Source organism: Haematobia irritans, chromosome 1 (assembly GCF_050003625.1).
Source record: "Haematobia irritans isolate KBUSLIRL chromosome 1, ASM5000362v1, whole genome shotgun sequence".
Classification (NCBI taxonomy): Eukaryota; Metazoa; Arthropoda; class Insecta; order Diptera; family Muscidae; genus Haematobia; species Haematobia irritans.
Window position 1 is genome coordinate 58,423,244 of NC_134397.1, and position 21,335 is coordinate 58,444,578.

The window sequence follows — 21,335 nt, forward strand, 5'->3', positions numbered from 1 at the left end:
AAAAGAATCAATGTGTGAGTGTCCTGCATTTTGTGTAAAGAGCAACTTTTAGGAGCATATAGCTTCAGATTACTGGCGGATCTGGAAAACGTTAACTTAAGCAGTCTGCTACTGTTTTTGGAACAATCTGGTTGGTTCAACAAAGAAAAATAATCAAGAAGGTTCAGCGGTTAAAACTAGAAGTGCCCATATGTAATAGGTACTTTTAGTTAATGTGGTATCACAATGGACTGAATAGTCTAAGTGAGCCTGAATCTTAATCGGGCTGCCACTTTAACCTAACCTATACCATATGAACGACAGGCAGGTAAAACATCCTATGTCAGAGAAAATATAGTGTTAGTGAAAAATGCTTGGCAACTGTCATGGCCATCAACAAATGTAGACCCTATGTTGAACTAATTTAATTCACTGTCATTGCGGACCATTGCAGTCTAAAATTGCTAATGGGTTTAAAAGACTTGAACCGCAGATTGGCTGGATGGTAATTTCTCCAATCATTCGATTTCAAAATCGAGCACATGAAAGGAAGTGATAATGTAGTGGCAGATAAGTTATCAAGAGCTCCGTGTCATCAAATCGAGGTAATAGATCCCGAAGGGTTTTTGCAAGAATATTCTAATAAATTTGAGACGGAGGAGTATAGAGACCTAATGTAAACTATTACAGGGAACAGTCAGATTGACGAAAAAGTTTATTAGAACATGGAATTTATAAGAGAGGCGATCATGGATCCCGAATAATTTGAATACGAATCGAAAAGTCCCATGTGGGTACTAGCATCAATGCTCATGGAGGAATAGCGAAAACACTGGGACGATTAAGAAAATTTTATTACTGGCCAAAAATTAAACAGGATGTAACAGAGTACGTCAGAAAATGTCAACCCTGCAAGGAATGCAAAGCATCCAGTCAGGACACGATGCCTGGAATAGGACAAGAGATAATAACCGTTCGTTCATTTTCTCGGTATGTGTTCCAGGTCAAAGAGTGGCAACTGCTATATCTTCGGGGATTTTGGATCATTTTCCCAAATTTTTGAAAGATATGAAAGATGCCACAGCAAGTAATGTTATAGAATTTTTAACAACGGAGACATTCCATAAATTTGGAGTACCTGTTATTCATAGTGATAATGGGTCATCTGATAAATATGATTTAAGGGGAGCGATTATTACCATGATTGGGTGGGCAATTGGAGGATTCCATATTTCATCCAATCTTGGTGATGTATGGTCATTGATTAAGTGAGGAGGGTGACAATCCGTCGGAGGGGAGTGAAGGACTGCCCCTGAGGGAAGTGAAGGACGGCTCGTGAGGAGAAGGATGGCTCGTGATCAAACCACAAAGTTAATGATTCCCAATGAATATTGATTTGGTTCCCAGTAAGAAACAGTGGAGATTTTATTCCAAAAACGATTGAAAATAAAACCACAAAAATGGAAAGCAAGTGGATTAGTATGGTACTTTAAAAGTTGGATTTTATTAGTGTTTTGCGACTCTTACCAGTGTAACTCTAACAGGCAAATGACACAGACGACAGATAAGATTTTGCCGAAGTCTAATGATGACAGGGGGATTCTTCGCGGCGAAAATAAGTTTGTTCGATTGGCAAATCTTTATTATATATCGAAATATTTGTATTTGGGGTTTTTAGTTTCAAGTGTAGGATAAAATAGATTTTATGTTCAAAATGACATAAACAGTCATATTAAATGCAGAACAGATCTTTTATTGGTACGGTCGTTAAGCTGGAGAGTGGGATAAACTCATACCCTAGAAGGGAAGGATGAGTTCGCTGGACAATATTCTCTCCACCGCCAAGCGACATGTAATTTACATAGTCGTGGATTTGCGAGCGAAATTCAAATTTTTTTCTCACAGTGTCTCTTTTTGGGTTAGATAGCAGCTTACTATAATGAATTTCTCAGTTTCCATTTTCGCACCCACTGCTCGATGTAAGACGTCTGCAAATTTGGACCCATATCGTAGAAGTCCCAGACTTGTCTCCGATCCATAGACCGTTTGTCATACGAAATTTGCTTGCTTTTCTTTCACTATATGTTGATTGAGAGCGTGTGCCACTTTCCCACTGCGAATGGTGGCTTGTAAGCGCTTAATTTTCTCCATCGAAGTCTTGCAATTCTATTTGTTTTTATCTAAATGCTCTATCCGCAGATTTGACCTTCAGAATGACCGTAATAATCTTTTTCTTGTTTCCACCTTTTACCCATTACTAAAAGTATGGATTCGCTATTCGTACTTTTTGCACAACTAATTCAGACTTCCTCGTGTATACTTTGTACCTCAAACTCTTCAGTATATCGACATAATTGTGCTCGATAGGGGTTTATAACCACAACGTCAGAACGTTCTTTTTATCCTTTCTAAGCAAGATTTTCCCTTAGACTTCGCCTCTTTTTCTTCCCAGAGAAAACAATTTCCCATCACCTGCGTTGTTTTTTTATCACCATTTCTGTGTGATCGCCGCTCTTTAGGCTGACGACAGAGTGGGAGCGAGAAGCGTTGGTATGGTATTGCGCTATACGGGGCGCTATAAACCTCTGTGTGTGTTTTCTTATGGTTTAGCGCAAAAGATTTCAGAGTAAAGGTGGTGTAGCGCAAAATATGTCAGTAGCTACAAGCGAGACGATGCTAGTTTGAGCGAGAAAGTGTGTTGTGCAATGGCTTATAGCAATAACTCGCTTTGTCTCTGTTTGATTTTCTTTTTGTATTTTTTTGATTTTTCCGGTATTGGGCTGTATTGGGTTCATTCTTTTGACATCTTGTTTTGCATTTCCATGAAATTAATCATTTTGTGACCAATATTTGTGAGTTGTGAATAAAAAATATAGTAATAAATATTAATAATATTTAATCTTACCTCAATGTTATTATTAGTTTTTGGCGGGGAGTATTGGGGTTTTCATAAAATTTGACCAATAGTTTATGTTCTATTTTTTTTTTTTTTAATGTAGTCAAATGTCTTAACTGACATCCTGGTATAATTGAAAGATTTCTCGGGTTGATTTCTAAGTTCGTAGTGCAAATTATGGAATTCTGCATTATTTTTTCTACTTTTGTTTATTTCATGAATTCCGTTCTTTCTTCTAAAAAGTGCGTTGAAAGTATTTCGCGACAAGAAAAATTCTTCATAGGAATCCATTTTACGTAAATAAACACCACATTACACCTGAAAAAACTGATGTAAACAAACAACACGCTTTGCTCCATATCGCGCTCACTCTACCATAGTATAGCATTGCTATAGCATGAACTATTATAGCATCCAGCATCGCTTTGCTTCTCGCTCACACTCTGTCGTCAGCCTTTGGGAGTTTGCAAAGTTGGGGTTTGTACAGTAAAGTCCCGGTTAATCTTTTTTCTGTAAGAATTATTAAATTTACTATGTTTATGTAATAAAAAACACTACTGTTAAGTTTAAAACGAAGTTATTAATGTATTGAAAAACTAGTCTTTTTAGAGTATATACAAAATATCTAAAACAATATCTAAAGTATGCGTTTTCGTTTTTTTGTTTTGTTTTGTTAAAGTAATGCAACAATATGTTGTATTTAAAGTTAGAATGTTTGTTGGCTGCTATGTAGTCTTTGTAAGATTTGCTTAGCCTTATCACTAGTTTGGCTAGAAAAAAAAGCAAAGAAAAAAAAAAAGAGATAAATAATGATCTATGTCTTAAAAAAGAAGACAACTTACATAAATACAGGATTATTAGGATCACACGATTCAATTGTTTGCTTAATATATAATATGAAAAGTTGTAAATTTTTTAAACATTCCGAATCTGGTTGTAACCATGCTGTGGGTAATGTATTAACAATAATATAAGCTTTGCTTATAGCATCAGTGGCAGTACACACCTATTAAAATAAATAACAAAACATTTTGTTTTTCTAGAAATTTGATGGTTAAGCAGCAAACTTTTTATAATACTCACTCTCATGGCCAAAAGTAAATAACGATTTAACAGAGATCCTATAGCCATTTCTCTTAGAGGCGTATCGGCTATAATACCCTGCCATGATAAAAAATTTCTAAACAATTTCAATCCACTGCAGAATTGTCTTTGAAAGAACGATGTCTTATTTTCTGAGACTCTGTAAAATAAATACATGGGTTTATTTGAACATTTTAAAATAAAATCAATTTAAAACTATATGTATATAACGTAACAATATAAACCCCAAATCTATATAACAATAGTCTATAGAATAAAAAGGAAATTATAATAGTGTCTATCAGAGTTCCCACCTAACCGCAAATAGGAAGTTAAAACATCACATGGACCACCAAGCGTCAAATTTTCTCAGAACTAATGTTGCAATAGCCTACCACGGTACACCGTATCAGGCATACCAAACGTTCTCAAGTCTTCAGGGAGGATATTAAAAGCCCGAGGAACTCCCAAACCACAAGTTTTTTAATTACTACTTTCGACCTTGGTACGAGCAATTGACTGCTTCGCGTCAGAATTGACTACGTCAGAAACCTCACACCACGGGGCAACATCAAATCGCAATTAAAGAGCTATCGGAGGGTCTAGATAACACAGGACACCCAATTCACATGTTCAGCGAAACTAAGCCTGTCATCTACAATAATTCGCAAACATCTCATTCAGGTACGACAAAGCAATCCCTAAGCTTTCGCACCAGCAGTCCATGGTCCACCCCATTACTCTTCCGACCATAGCGGGAAATTTTCAAGCGGCTGCTTACCGAGAACCAAAAAACAGTCGAAACAATGTACTATATCAGGAGAATAAACAGAGTACTGTATCAGAGAATAAATTCAAGATTGTCCCAATCCATTCCAGGACCCGCCACACATTCATCACACACCACATTTTTGCCACACACAAATTCGAGTCCGTTCGAAAATAATAGCACATCTGGCCCGGAGACATGTCGGACTTGCAGAAGGAAATTCACAAAGGCAGCTTAACCCATATAGTGCGTCATCTGCAAGACCTCGAAACGCCTGTGATGATCAGGCCTTAGGAATTCGGACCAATATACCGCAGATTTTCTTAGAACCTGCTGCCGAGAAACCCAACAATCTCAGTAATCACCGACCACCGACAATAGCCATCACTTCACGATAATAGTTAATTCTTCCTTGTCACCATATTCTGCAGCACAGCCAAGCGGGCGGGGTGCGACAGACCCTTTCACTGATAGAAACGAATTGAGTGACTTCAAGATCCTGCAGAGGAACTTCAATGTGTTCACACGGAAGATTAATGAAATCACAGATTTTATGGGCAAGAAGGTTATGCTAAGGTCTCACGAATTCGGACCAACAGCCCCCTGATTTTGTTAGAACCTGCTGCCGAAGAACCCAACCATCTCAGTAATCGCCGAGCACTGACAACAGCCATCACGTCACCACCATAAGTAACTCTTCCTTGTCGGCACATTCTGCAGCACAGCCAAGCGAGCACAGTGCGACAGCCCCTTACACTGATAGAAAGCAGTTGAGTGGCCTCAAGATCTTGCAACGAAACTGCTATGTGTTGACAATCACGATTACTAAAATCAAGTAGGGTATTCCAATTGCCGCGCTCCAGGAGACTAACTCCCCCATTTGGTGAGAAAACTGTCACGGTTGGGGAGGAAGATATATGCATACAAACGTACAGTATCTCAAACAATTGTCCATACACCAAACTGTTACAGCTATATTTCATTGTACCTGAGAAACTATACGGCCGATTGGTTTCAAGTAAATTGTATTTTAAAGATCAAGCTTGAATAATTATTTTTTATTTGATACCAAAAAATGATCGAATAAAATCAAATTATATAGTTTCTGAGATACGATGAAATATATTTTCAACAGCTTGGTGCACGGACAATTGTTTGGGACAGTGTATATATCCCTCCCGATTCAGTTTGCCAGACAGGATATAAGACCAAGTAAATGTTGACTTGGGAACATATTCCGCTATTCCAGAGAAAAGAACGTTTATGAACTTTGGTAAAACCACTGCCAACGTCAGCGTCGGCTGGAGAGAAATTACCTGTGTCTCGGACCACCGGAAACATCAAGGTTGGCATATAAGAATGACGAGATCCGGAAAGTAGACCCAGCTGATCCCAGGATCCCTAAAAAGATCGACAGCTTGTGGCATCCATAAGCGAGAAAAGCATTGCAAGCAATTTATCTACGATCTGGAACATCTCGAACCCCGAACGAAAATACAAAATCTCCATTTTGTTTGTGGGGAAAAGGATGAACCCGGTTAGCGAATGCTTTCTCCAGATAATTCGTAGAGCACCCCCAGGCAGAAGATCGTGCAAGCAGAAGTCAAAGGCGAGTCTTTCGTACACACAGACAGCTGCGCTATGGTCATCAGTCAGGAGTGTGTACTCCAGGTTATAAAGGACGCCAAGAGCTTCAATGTAATTGCCCAGATGGCCTGGCTACGAGGATGCTGAAACACATTGAAGAGAATGGCGGTAGGTTCCTGGTCCATAGCTTCAATTTTTGCCTCAACACTCTCAAAATACCAGACAACTGGAAAATAGGGAAGATTATTTCAGTTCTGAAACTTGGAAGACAGGCACATCTTGGAGACTCGTATCGACCCACCATTCCCTCCTCACGAAGATTCTGGAAGCTATTTTACTGAACATCAGCATTCTTTTTGCTCGGGCAGGAGTACGATCCCTGCGATATGTGAATTAATGGCCAATATTGCAGAGTATAGTAAAGAGTTTGGTACGGTTCACTATACCATCTTTTTAGGAGACTTCTCTCCCTAATAATCTTGGTTTGTTGGCGAATTATGTGGCTGGCAGAGAGTCCTATGTGACATTCAGAGGAAAGACATTTTCGCTTATAAGGAATAAACAATGCGTACCCCAAAGCGGTGTACTGTCCCACCTCCTTTTTAACTTTTACGTGGCAGGATCTCCTCTTCCACCATCACATGTCCACGTGATCATTTTATATGCGGGCGACTGTTCCATAGTCACATCAGATAGCGACATCAAGTACCTTGAGGTGAAAATCAACGACTACGTTCATACACTTAGCGACTTCTTTGTCTGCAGGAATCTGAAACTTTCTATTCCTAAATCGACGGAGACCATTTTCCTATCGTGGATCAACGAAGTGAGCCTGAAACTCAATATCCACATCCATGGAGTTCACCACTGTGGTATCACAATGGACTGAATAGTCTAAGAGAGCCTCAAAATATCGGGCTGCCACTATACCTAACCTATGGCCATAGTACATGCAAGAACCCCAAGATTATTGGTGTAACGTTGGAGCAAAAAACAAGATCCTGACGGCATTAGCTGGTAGCGAGACGTTACAAAAGACATATGAGTCTATTGAGCGACCTCCTCACCCACAAGCACCTGATAAAGAGCAGAGGGAGAAAAAAATAAACCATGCCATATCCAGGAGGGTACAATCCGAACGTCAGTCTATTAACCACTTGATCGGTGATGACAGTGTTGAGGGAATAAGGACGGAATTGAGGGCGGCACACACGGCAACGTTTCAGAAGGCTATAGATTCCTACAAATGCAGCGTTGTGCAGGGTGGAAGCCCCCACCTGCCCGTGATGATGAGAGACGGCAGCTTAGAAAAGCCAGGTCGGTAATATCTCAGCTAAGATGTGGCATCTCCAGGTATTAGCGATGTCCGATGGAGAAATCTTCAAACGGTGCAAAATACTGCGTTGTGGATTGCCACTGGATGTCACTCTAAAACACCAGAATACCACTTGCACTCATTGGTTAGGTTAGGTTATGTGGCAGCCCGATGTATCAGGCTCACTTAGACTATTCAGTACATTGTGATACCACATTGGTGAACTTCTCTCTTATCACTGAGTGCTGCCCGATTCCATGTTAAGCTCAATGACAAGGGACCTCCTTTTTCTACCCGAGTCCGAACGGCGTTCCACATTGCAGTGAAACCACTTAGATAAGCTTTGAAACCTTCAGAAATACCAGCACCTGGTAAAGTGCAGAGGGTTAAACCACCCAAACCATGCCACATCCAAGAGGGTACAATCCGAGTCAACCCCATCCGGTTGGATTTCAGGAAAGAGATACAGTCAACCACTTGATCGGCGATGACAGTGATGCCTAGAGAGACTAGATTGGCATTTCCAGGTACTTAAATAGTTACCTCTCCCTTTTGAACCCGCCAATTAAACATTTTTGCCCCATTTGGGGACAATCGTCTCACATCACGAGACATCACTTAGGGTATCCTGCAAAGCTAACAGTCCTGACACCTACTTCACTCTGGACTAATCCAGTAGAGGTAGCTTGATTCCTCGAACTGGATGTAAAAGTTTAAATGTCTAATCTTTATCAATTCCCAGAGGCTACAAAAACAACCGGCTCACACTTTACGTACTGTCAAATTGGGATGCGAACTCCTACTCCTCGTAAACCAGATTCTGAATAGATAAAAGTTTAATCATGTTCTTTGAGTCTGACCACATGCCATTGTAGCGCAACTAAGGTTAAGGAAATGTATTTGCTCTAAATATTCTCCTAATTATCTGGAATTGATAGCTGCGTAGCTGATAATAATTCATTCTGCAATCGAGGGTCAGTGTTACACTTCTTCTATACGCACGACTTAAATGGTTGCTTATCGATTTTTTCCGTATACCGAATGTTTTCCGATCCCAAATAGAATAAAATAAATATTTCATACTTACTGCTTGGGAAAAATTGGTATGAAAACATCATTTTCCAAAGAGTTTTTCATTTTCTCAAGAATAGCTTTGAAAAGTGATTGCAATGATTTGACGTTTTCCTTTAAAGGATAATCACGACCCAAACGATTTATGAAACCTATCAAACGCAATGTTTGTGATGTCGATAAAGGATCCCAGCAATGTGTTACAATATCTAGAGATAAATATAAAACAATTTAGAATTGTTGAAGCTATAAATAAATTTCTTCTTCTTACCTGTAATTTTGGGTAAAACAATTTTCTCTATTAACGTTGGCACCAAATTAACATCAGGATCTTGTCGCAATGATTCCTCTGTTTCATCTTCTTTCCAGGCATATAAAATAGCTGACTGATACCAATTTAATTTTTCTATATCTTTATAATCTGCTAATAAAGGAGACCATGTTAACATTTCCAGACGTATTAATGGTCCCAAAATCTAAAAAAACATAGATTTTATAAACTATGCATTATGATATTTAAACATATACAAACCTTAGGTAAACATAAACTAACAAATGCATCCTTATAGGAATCCATATCAGTTTGACGCCATATGTGAAATTTTGAGAGAATTATTTCGGATTTACAAAAATCATCGGTAACATCATCCATAACATCAAGGCCCTCTTTTATAAGTTCTTCTACAAGAGATAGACAAACAAGTGAGAAATCTCTACCATTAATGGATAAATAATAATAACATAGAAAAAGATATTTCTAATAGCGATTTCGATTGGGAAAAAAGGTGCAACATTCTCGAAAATGATAGCAAAATATGAAGGACACTGTGATAGATTTTGGATCCTGTATCTCTCACAATATTAGGAATTAACAATAACTTTGGAATGATGCTATCATTTGGTCGAAAATGCAATGAGGAAAAAAGTAGGGTAACACCAAGGCAACATATTTTTTGCGAATCGAAAACGCCATTAGTTTCAATCGCCAAATTAATTAAACCAATTGGTTTTTAATTGAAATTCCTTTAATCGCAGAATTGATAATTTCAATCACCGACACCAATTAAAAATTAATTGATCCAGTTAAAAATTTCATTAATACAAATAAATGATTGCATTTTGCTTTGATTAAACAATTAATTCAACCATCAATTTTTTATGTTTTTTTTATTCAATAGGAATAATAAATTCATGTTTTCTCAAGGTTTTTAATATTTTATTTATTTCCTCAATATTTCGCGATTACGATATTGAATCGCTTTTTATAAAATGTATAATACTGTGATATTTAAGAAATATCATTTCTATAAATAAATATCGTAATAGCGAAATATTGGGAAAATAAATAAAATATTAAAAAAAGACCTCGAGTTTAAAACAACATGAATTTATTATAACAGAAAGATCGCCAAAGAATCAAAGAAAAAACTAATAACTCAACTTAAATTTTAATTAAAATATTTTTTTTTTTTTGAGATTTTTTCATTAATGTCAACATACCTAAATCATTTTGAAATTGTTCTTGATATCGATCCGATGTTTCCTCATCTGATGACATACCATCCAAATGAGAACTTAACATATTTTGCTTTTCCCTTTCACAACGTCTTCGAGTGCGACGTCCCTCACGTTCTGCTGCTCGACGAATTTGTTCATCATATTCCGGACCTTTTCGTAATAGAGCGGGTTCTGCGGATCAAAAAGGGGAAAGTATGTAAATTTTGACCTCATATTGTGTAAAAAATACTGCTTGTACTTACTTGCTGCTTCGGCCATTTCTCTAGCTTGATCGCGTACATCTTGTCTGCGGCGATCTATCAAAAAATGCTGATGTTTACCAAAGAATACCAGACATCTCTTTTCCAAATCATTAATAGCGGATATCTATAAGCAAGTGAGAAAAATTTAATTTGATTTCACATTACGGATTGTAGTAAAAATTTTAGTACAAAAATGTTGTCAAAATTTTATTTCTATGAAAAATTTTGTCAATTTTTTTTTGTATAGAAAATGTTGTCAATTTTTTTTTTTGTATAGAAATCTTTGTCAAAATTTTATTTGTATAGAAATATTTGTCAAAATGTTATTTCTATAGAACATTTTGTCACAATTTTATTTCTATAGAAAATTTTGTTGCTATAAAAAATTTTGTCAAAATTTTATTTCTATAGAAAATTTTGTCAACATTTTATTTCTATAAAAAATTTTGTCAAAATGTTATTGCTATGGAAAATTTTGTCAAAATTTTATTTCTATAAAAATTTTGTCAAAATTTTATTTCTATAGAAAATTTTGTAAACATTTTTTACTATAGGAATTTTTGTCAAAATTTTATTACCATAGAAAATGTTGTCAAAATTTTATTTCTATAGAAAATACTATAGGAATTTTTGTCAAAATTTTATTTCTATAGAAAATTTTATTTCTAGAGAAAATTTTGTTAAAATTTTATTTCTATAAAAATTTTGTCAAAATTTTATTTCTATAGAAAATTTTGTCAACATTTTTTACTATAGGAATTTTTGTCAAAATTTTATTACCATAGAAAATTTTGTCAAAATTTTATTTCTATAAAAATTTTGTCAAAATTTTATTTCTAGAGAAAATTTTGTCAAAAATTTTATTTCTATACAAAATTTTGTGAAATTTTTATTTCTATAGAAAATTTTGTCAAAATTTTATTTCTATAGAAAATGTTGTCAAAATTTTATTTCTATAGAAAATTTTGTCAAAATTTTATTTCTATAGAAAATGTTGTCAAAATTTTATTTCTATAGAAAATTTTGTCACAATTTTATTTCTATAGAAAATTTTGTCACAATTTTATTTCTATAGAAAATTTTATTTCTATAGAAAATTTTGTCACAATTTTATTTCTATAGAAAATTTTGTCACAATTTTATTTCTATAGAAAATTTTGTCACAATTTTATTTCTATAGGAAATTTTGTGAAAATTTTATTTCTATAGAAAATTTTGTCAAAATTTTATTTCTATAGAAAATTTTGTCAAAATTTTATTTCTATAGAAAATTTTGCCAAAATTTTATTTCAATAGAAAATTTTGTCAAAATTGTTTTTCTAGCCAAAATCTTATTTCTTTAGAAAATTCGTCAAAAAACATTTTGTCAAAAATTTATTTCTATAGAAAATTTTGTCAAAATTTTATTCCTATAGAAAATTTTGTCAAAATTATATTTATATAAAAAATTTTTGTCAAAATTGTATTTCTATAGAAAATTTTGACACAATTTTATTTCTATAGAAAATTTTGTCAAAATTTTATTTCTATAGAAAATATTGTCAAAATTTTATTTCTATACAAAATTCTGTCAAAATTTTATTTCTATGGAAAATTTTACTTCTATAGAAAATGTTGTCAAAATTTTATTTCTATGGAAAATTTTGTCAATTTTATTTCTATAGAAAATTTTGACACAATTTTATTTCTATAGAAAATTTCGTCAAAATTTTATTTCTATAGAAAATTTTGTCAAAATTTTATTTCTATACAAAATTTTGTCAAAATTTTATTTCTATGGAAAATTTTACTTCTATAGAAAATGTTGTCAAAATTTTATTTCTATACAAAATTTTGTCAAAATTTTATTTCTATGGAAAATTTTACTTCTATAGAAAATTTTGTCAAAATTTTATTTGTATAGAAAATTTTGTCAAAATGTTATTTCTATAGAAAATTTTGTCAAAATTTTATTTCTATAGAAAATTTTGTCAAAATTATATTTCTATAGAAAATTCTGTCAAAAAAAATTTTTGTTACAATTTTATGTTGTCAAAATTGTATTTCTATTGAAAATTTTGTCGAAATTTGATTTCTATAGAAAATGTTGTCAAAATTGTATTTCTGTAGAAAATGTCTTAAAACTTTTGTCAAAATTTTATTTCTATAGAAAATTTTGTCAAAATTGTATTTCTATAGAAAATTCTGTCAAAAAAAATTTTGTCACAATTTTATGTTGTCAAAATTGTATTTCTATTGAAAATTTTGTCGAAATTTGATTTCTATAGAAAATGTTGTCAAAATTGTATTTCTGTAGAAAATGTCTTAAAACTTTTATTTCTAAATTTTGTCACAATTTTATTTGTATAGAAAATTTTGTCCAAATTTCATTTCTATAAAAAAAAATTTGTAAAACATTTATTTCAACAATTTATACCATTTACGTTTAAAACTCATTTTCACTAATTTCGATTTTTTCGGTTTTAACCGGTTAATCGATTTTGAGCAAAATAAAAAACCGAAAACCGGTTTTTAAAAAATGGGATTTTAGGATAAACCAAAAACCCACTTTTCCAAAAACACAGGTTTTTGGACACTCTAGCACACTGTTCGTTCAAATTGCCTGAAAATAAAAGTAAAATGTCCAGAAGTTTCTATTGATTCAAGTAATGGTGGTAAAAATCTACAAAATTTAGATTTAAAATCAAGGCGTGTTTTCATCATTTTCTTGCACGCTTATATATGTACCATTTGTACCGATCGTCATGGGGCAGTATGGGTTTTCGACCGAACACCAAAAAGTTTTTCAGCGGTGGATTATCCCACCTCAGTAATGCTGGTGACATTTCTGAGGGTTTCAAAGCTTCTCTAAGTGGTTTCACTGCAATGTGGAACGCCGTTCGGACTCGGCTATAAAAAAGGAGGTCTCTTGTCATTGAGCTTAACATGGAATCGGGCAGCACTCAGTGATAAGAGAGAAGTTCACCAATGAGGTATCACAATGGACTGAATAGTTTAAGTGAGCCTGATACATCGGGCTGCCACCTAACCTAACCTAACCTAACCTAAGTAACATGTCACGACGTGGAGTTTTCAAACGAAACTCAATTTATATGAATTATGGTTGTGGGTATTTAAAGTTCGATCCAGCCGAACTTACGGTTGTATATACTTGATTGAGATTAATACCTTTTCATTAAGACAATCCACCAAATCACTAACATAGCACTTAATCTCCTGATAGAAACGATATTTTGCAGCTGCCGTTGGTGCTTTTTGTTTGGAATCCATTTCCTCCAATTGCATAGCTTTCATTTCTCTATTCACGCGCTCAATATCATTTGTATGTTTTTCATTAAGCTCCTTCAATTTATTAAGTCTTTCATTGATAGCTTCACGTATTTCCTGGGGTGATCTCAAGGCTGTGGCTTTTACTTTATCCTTTTTGGGTTTTGTGGCATTCAGTAGTTGATGAGGTTTTTCCAAAGTACATTTCGAATAAGCCTCCTCGAGCAATGATGATGTCGATTTACTTTCAGGAGCTGCCTCTATGGCTTTATCGGAAGCAGATTTGATCATAAATCTCGATAATACCGATTCATGTTGAGCATTAACCAATTGGGCACCCGTAACACCTTTACGTATTTGTTGATTTTCCCATTCATTTGTTTCACAATCGGAATCTTCCTCAGAGCCTATATTTAGAAAAAAAAGAAAATCCATGGAAATTTATAGTAACCTTAAAAGATGGGATTTTCTCTCAGGGGATATTTAAGAGTAAGTTTATATGACAGCTCCATATTGTATTAGCCTTACAAACCGTAATTTAAACATTTTCTAATTACATACAATCTTTTTCCACAGAGTAGAATTTTTCACGCCTTTCTTCACGTTCCTTAATGCCAGTTATTGCATTCATATCCATACGTTCTTCATCATCTGAATTATCGCCTTCCATATCCTCACGGGCCAAGCGGCTACCTTTTTTCGTTTCCACTTTAGGTTCTTCAATATGTATGAAATCACCTTAAATTTGAAGAATCATGAATTTTGCTTTTTAGATTTCTATTTTTATTCTACTTACCTTGCTCTCGGGCTTTTTGTCTTCTTTTGCGAGCTGCATGTATCATAGCTGCATCGGGAATTGAACCACTCTCCAGCATTTGTTTCAAATGATCCGGCTTTGCAAAACGATGTTTACTACCATTTTTCTCACTGTCACTATGACCATCATTATCATCATCTTCATCGGACATATCATCACGTCCAGCACATAAAGCTGCCCGACCATTGAGTATAATATTGGGTTCCGATTTTTTAACCACCAGCTGTGAAACAATGGATGAAGACAATATTAGTAAATAATGAAGTGAAATTTTGTTTGTTTGTCAACTGGAAAAATTAGCCAATAAATGAAGAAGGCTTAAAGAAATTTTAACAATATGATAAAATATTTTAATTTATTTAATTAGGCGTTATCCTGTACATCAAGATTAAAGTTTTATGATTAAAGGACAGGAATTAAATCTTATTGTACAGGATTAAATAAAAATAGTTTTGGCATCACATTTTAAAATGGTTTTCCCCACCCTACCACGGTTTGTTGGCATATCATTGCCAAAGAAAATATATTGAAAATGTTTTATTTTTTTCGAAAAAATAAATATTTTTAATCTTTTTTTTATAAATTCCTTCCTTTAGTCTATAAAAATCCATTCCTTGCGTCTATAATAATCCATCAATCCATATAACCCATATTTAGCATGTCTCATTATGTTCTTCTTAATTCCTCTTTCACTATTGAAACCCAAAATTCAAAATTCAAGTGTGAAACTCGAGCTTATTACGGACCTAAAGCAACGATATTTTGCGAATTGTGATCTATGACACCTTTCTAAAGCCATCTAGCAAAACGAGACTGGATTAACGCATAATACACATAAATAATGTCATCTATTGGAAAACAAATGGATTTATTTTGACAGTGCCTAATAAAAAATGGACCGATATAAATCTATTAAGAATAGAAGATCGGTTTTAGTAATTCTACAATAGGTAATGTAGTGTGCTGATATTGGTTGTTGAACGAAAAACTACAGTTGGAACTTGACTTGAATACGAATTTCCAGACGCTGCCTTTCTAACGATTATCATTTCAGTTTGTCCAAACCGCTATAACAACTATGAAATCTCTGAAAGACAGACAAATTTAGAGAAGTAGTAGTATTTAACCAGGACAATGTACCGCGTCAAAGTATGTCATACTAATCGCTGTTCTGGATCTCAGCGCACTGTACACCACCCAACACACATTATTCACACCTCTCAAAAATTTGATTGTTCTGACTCACACTTGAGAACTTCTTTCAGACTTCTGATCGTATTTTTGTAAACTTATTTTTGCGGTAAAATTGCAGTAGACTGTGGAATAAAAAGTACAAACGTTTATTCATATCTTAGATGATTTTTTAAATCGTATTCCGAGCCAAATGATTTTGCTCAATAAAATGTGCAAAATATATTAAAAAATGAATTAACGTTTTGGAATCTGTTTATTTATTTTTTTTTTATAAATCTTCTAACTTTGCATACGATAGCTGTTCACTTCACCCACAGAGAAAAAAGTTCTTCTGTTCACGAACCTCTCAAGTGTGACACCTCACGAAAGCAATACATGTGTGTACCAGAACAGGAATTCTTTGTCCGCACTAATAGTTATGATTTCTGTGGATTTGGGATTTCCTGAACCAAAATTGATTTTCAGTTCGGAAACATTGTGATATTGCATAGGAACTTCGAATAAAGACACTAAATCTACTTATTAACCCTTTGACTACCGATGTTCACTTTGGAGGACATTCGAAAACCCCACCAAACACTATTTCTTCACTTAGTTTTGATTTATTTCTCTATGTTATTTTAAAGTAGAGGTTTTAATCTAAATAAGCTATAACTATTTTCCATATTGGTGAACACTTAAAAGCATTTTTATAAAATTTTTTATAAATAAACAAAAAATATTTCCCATCATATATAAAATCAAATAAATATATAAAATACGTAATTCTATAACTTTGATACAAATTTACATATTTTTCATAGTAAGCCCGGCGTGCAACCCTTACGAAAATTTTGCTACACATAAGGATTGTCTTTCTATGCTACCGAAAATTTTCGCTAGAGGTGCATACCGGATTTAAGGCATGCAACAATACTTTCTTTCGCATAAAAGAAAGCAAAGTTTGTTTTATCCATTATGATGTGATTATATATTTGTTCCATATATATTTGATCTGATTTTTTGTTTTGTATATTTTGGTTGATTCTTTTGTTTCATTTTTTTGTAAACTATTTTTGTATGTAAAAAAAGATAATAATAACCTTACCACAAACTCGTCTGTGCGTATTTCAGTTTGGATAGAATCACTTTTATTACTTTTCTTAATGTGTTCCGAAGAACTTGTTGTGGTCGATGATGCCATGGATGATGAACCTAAATTATGAGAATCATTATTAAGACGTGAACCGTTTTCACGATTCCCAGCACTGTTGTGGTGCTGATAACGGCTTGACGTGTTATCGTTTGAAAACGAAATGCCATCATCTCCTCCTGTGGATGTTGTATCAGCACTACGTTCTTCCTTCTTTTTACGACGTCGTTCTTTGTCCATCATACGCATGACTTTTTTGCTATGTGATGATTTACGCACTTGAAACACCTCACCGTCTTCCTCTGCAATTGAAGGTAGTGATGGTGGGAAAAAGGTTAATAAACAAGAAGATATAAACTATATCTTTAAAAGTAAACTGTAAACTTTGATCATTTTACAATAGGAATCTATTGTAAATTAGATTGAACATCCAAAAACGTGTTCAACAAAGAAGAAATTTACAAGATTTAAATTCCAAGAAGACCCCCGGCATTACTTAGAGATTCAGCCACAGTGAAAAAAATTATGGCTTAATATAAACCATACCGGATTATGCTCTGTAAACCTCTAAAGAAATACAAAGTTTCAAATATGGTTTTAAGTCATTGAAGATCTATACTAGAAATCCATCAAACTAGAACAGAAGTAAAAATTCGATAATCCCGGAAATTTTACTTTCCCAAAATTTCAATTTTCCGGTTGTGTAAGCCGATATGCTTCTTGTTTACACGAACTTGGTGTTACAAAACACCCCATGCGCTCCGTATATATATCCACCCTGCTCTTCCATATAAATAACGAAATGCTATCCCCAATAAACTGCTTTTGCGACCCCAAGTAACCTACATTATAAATAATGCACGCAATGCATTTCTAATTACCTTCATCTGCAAAACTCAAAAGTGCCTTGGTTTTTCCAGTATCTCCTGCAGCTCCATTGCTTCCTTTACTACTTGAGGATTTCGATTTACTTTTCTTTTTCGATATTTGTGGTGGCGGTGGAGCTATAAGATCATCATCTTGATCCATTTCTTCGCCAGCATCACTTTTCTTTTTTGCATATCCTCCACCATTGTCTCTTGAGCTGCTACCGTTGTTATCCTCATCATCGTCCAAAGCACAAGAAAATACCCTTCTTTGTATTTTTTTCGGTTTCCGAAAAAGTGACATGATTACTTTTTATAATGATACTTTTAATTTTAAGAAATTTTATTTATTTTGCTTAGAATTTAATAAATTTGTCCGGTTTTGCGAAAAAGATGTAGAATTTTTCCTGTCTATTAAAACGATGCTTCTTCTTATGCAGTTGTGCAGTTGTCAGGGGTGGCTTGCTGTCAAAGAGCCTCTTTATGCTTAAACACATTAATAAATGCTGGCGTTGGACGATTACGTTTATGAGAATATATCCCAATAAACACAGGATGAAAGTTTTACAAATGGAACAAATGAGGGCAAAACCCATTTTCAACATAATTTTAACTTTACTTCAAACAGCTCACCTTCAATACATTTTCAAATCGTTTGAAATTACTTGAAAATCGCCACAAAGTTAACGAAATCTTTGAAAATGTATTGAAAATAATCCCAATAAACACAGGATGAGCGTTTTTCAAATGCAACAACTTTTCAGTTTGAGGGTAACTATAATTATCAACATAAATTCAACTTGACTTGAAACAGCTCATATTCAATACATCTTCAAATTGTTTGCGAATTACTTCCAATTTGCCAAAATGTTGACGAAATCTTTGAAAAGGGGTTGAAGATCATATGAGAAAACTTTGACAAAACACTACCCTAAAATGCAACGAAAAAACCATGTGGTTTTCAATACTTGTTTGTGCAACGAAGTTCGTGGTCAATTGAAAGAAATAAAAAACATTTTAGACAAAAAACTGAATTTACTCCAAATAGTTTCTAATAATACGTAAGTGAAAATAAAAAAATGATATGAAACTTTAAGGAAGACACTAAATTATATCTCTTTGCCCAAAACTAAAATTATGGATTCTACGTTCTTTAAAACATTAAAAAGCTGACCGATGAAAAAATGTTGGACAAGTAACTGGAACTGCTTCAAATAGTTTATAATAATTGGTAAGTCAATATGAAAAATTAAATCAACACTTTAGAGAAGTCACTAAGTTTAAATCTCATTGCAGAAAACTAAAATATTTGGATGCTGCATTCTTGGAAACATTAAGAGGTTGACCAATGAAAAATGATGGTGGCTTATCGAAAAGAGAAAGTTTCCATAAATCAAAGTACAATGAATTAAACTTGGTATTTATGCTTTTCCATATCAACTACTGGGTGATAATTCGCATCACGCCTATAGTTTAATTTACATCGCATCATCGGTTTAATTTGATATTTTGTGAATTGAAATTGCTGGAAATTTATTCTAACTCTCTAGTCATCAAGTTCCTTGCTAATTTCCCGAATTTTAATGAGTTTTACAACAATTTTGTGACACCAACGTTCTTGAGGAATTTTGTGGTTTTCAATACATTTTGTGCCACGAAGTACGTGGTCAGTTATTTTTATTGACATAAAACTGAAATTAATCCAAAACGGTAATTATAATTGGTAAGTCAAAATAAAAAGTGAAATGAAAACGTAATGGAAATCACAAAACTCGATTGTTTTGCAGAAAACTAAAATCATTGGATGTTATATTCTTGGAAGATGTTGACCGGTGAAAAAATGATGAAGGAAACAACAAAGAAAAGATTCCAGAAAACTTGCAAAGTGCAACCAATTAAAACAAAGTAATCATCCAAACCACCATCTTATGGATACACAACCACCACCCAGGAACGTAAGGGTTGATATACATAATCTAGAGCGCGAGATCCAGCGCTATAAAAGAGAGCCTCTAGATCAAGCAGCGTACCAGGCAGGTTTGAACAGGATTCATGAGGATACTGTAGCTGAAGCGGTGAGAAGCTACAAGGTTAATCCTGTTCTTGGAGTCCGACCACCGCCCATAGCACCGGAGGAAAGAGACCTCCCACGGCAAGTGCAGCCGCCTCAATTCCTACATATCGGTGATTGATAGCAGCGTAGCTGACGTTTGTCCAGTTTGCAACCAAGGGCCACACGACACGCGTCATCTTTTCTTTTGCCCCGCCAAACCAACCCGACTTACCACCAGATCACTCTGGACACACCCCACCTTAGTCGCAGAGTTCCTTGATCTGCCAACAAGCTGATGTACCAAGCGTATAACATGAAATGGATGAGATCACAATAAACTGTTACAACAACAACAAAACAAAGTGCAACAGTTCCTAAATCAAGAACTTCTGGATGAAAATGTGCATTACATCAATTTACATTCCGTCATCAGTTTGATATTTTGTGAATTCCTCTTGATGGAATCTATTCTAACACGCAGGCCATCAAGTTCCTCGATAGTAATTATTTGAAATTGTGAGCATATTAATTAATAATTAATTAATTAACAGTTATGTGACACCAACATTATGGGGGAAATTATACATGAAAAATGTTTAAGTTATTTAAAGTTGTATTGATAGTTTTAGCTATTAATACCTTTAATAAGATAATTATGTTTTGATTGGTATTATAACATATTATTATTTTTATGTATTGTTAATGTTATTTTTAATATTATTATATTTTTAACGAAAAAAATTAATAAAATGTACAAAATCACTAGAAATTTAGTGTTGACGTCAGTAAGAACTGGGATTGACTTTCATGCAAATTGTGGTTAGAAAATATTCGCAGCAATATTAATTTTTAATTTGTCTCACATTGGAAACTGTTTGAGAAATTATTGAGTAGCAATGCATTTCAATTTGAGGATTACAATTGAGAGATTATTGCTATTGTGTTGAATTTTACTGTTGAGGGTAATGTCTGTTTTTTGTTGAGAACGCGATTTTCTCAACAATTTCTCAACTTGAATATTACCCTAATCCTTTGAAAAAATGTTTGAAAAATTATTGCATTTTAGTATTTTTCAAACGTTTGTGTTTATTGGGATTGGAGAAAACTTTAACAAAACACTACCCTCAAATGCAAGGAAAATCCATGTTGTTTTCAACACTTCTTTGTGCAACGAAGTTCGTGGTCATTTGGAGGAAATAAAACAATTGGAAAATTTTAGACAAAAAACTAAATGTACTCCAAATAGTTTATAATAATTGGTAGGTCAAAATAAAGATGAAATAAAACTTCTTGAAAACATTAGAAAACTGACCTATGAAAAATGTTTGACAATTAATTGAAATTGTCTCAAATAGTTTATAATAATTGGTAAGTGAAAATAAAAAAAGTGCAACCAAATAAAATCCATATCAATAAACTTTTGGATGAAAACTTTCAAGGAACGTGGTCCTTATTTCAAATTCCCGCATACTAATACCTCGTTTGCACTAGACCCAAAATCCTCGTAAACGAGGATGTTGGTCGCAATCCCCCTAGATCTCAGTAG

The 21,335-nt window shown here is 33.9% G+C and overlaps 1 protein-coding gene and 1 long non-coding RNA gene across 4 annotated transcripts; one reads left to right on the top strand and one right to left on the bottom strand.

The window, feature by feature from the left end:
* Positions 1-3,435: 3,435 nt before the first annotated feature.
* On the bottom strand, positions 3,436-18,167 carry LOC142221008 (PAX3- and PAX7-binding protein 1). 2 transcript variants are annotated; one of them, XM_075290491.1, is made up of 13 exons: positions 17,752-18,167; positions 16,826-17,172; positions 14,524-14,767; positions 14,289-14,465; positions 13,629-14,134; positions 10,461-10,584; positions 10,201-10,389; positions 9,233-9,381; positions 8,972-9,176; positions 8,717-8,909; positions 3,959-4,118; positions 3,718-3,881; positions 3,436-3,645 (listed from the first exon to the last, which is right to left on the bottom strand). In XM_075290491.1, the coding sequence occupies exons 1-13, from the start codon at positions 18,038-18,040 to the stop codon at positions 3,582-3,584; spliced, it is 2,811 nt and encodes a 936-aa protein (XP_075146606.1). In that variant the 5' UTR covers positions 18,041-18,167; the 3' UTR covers positions 3,436-3,581. The 2 variants fall into 2 exon arrangements, 1 of the variants encoding a protein (XP_075146606.1); XR_012717937.1 differs by lacking the exons at positions 3,436-3,645; positions 3,718-3,881; positions 3,959-4,118; ... (4 more) ...; positions 10,461-10,584; positions 13,629-14,134 and having other exon boundaries at positions 14,325-14,465; positions 16,821-17,172.
* Positions 18,168-18,469: 302 nt separating this feature from the next.
* Positions 18,470-19,808, top strand: LOC142221009 (uncharacterized). 2 transcript variants are annotated; one of them, XR_012717939.1, is made up of 4 exons: positions 18,470-18,797; positions 18,906-18,967; positions 19,033-19,459; positions 19,524-19,808. It is a non-coding gene; the product is annotated as an uncharacterized LOC142221009 (long non-coding RNA). The 2 variants fall into 2 exon arrangements; XR_012717938.1 differs by having other exon boundaries at positions 18,473-18,967.
* Positions 19,809-21,335: the final 1,527 nt, after the last annotated feature.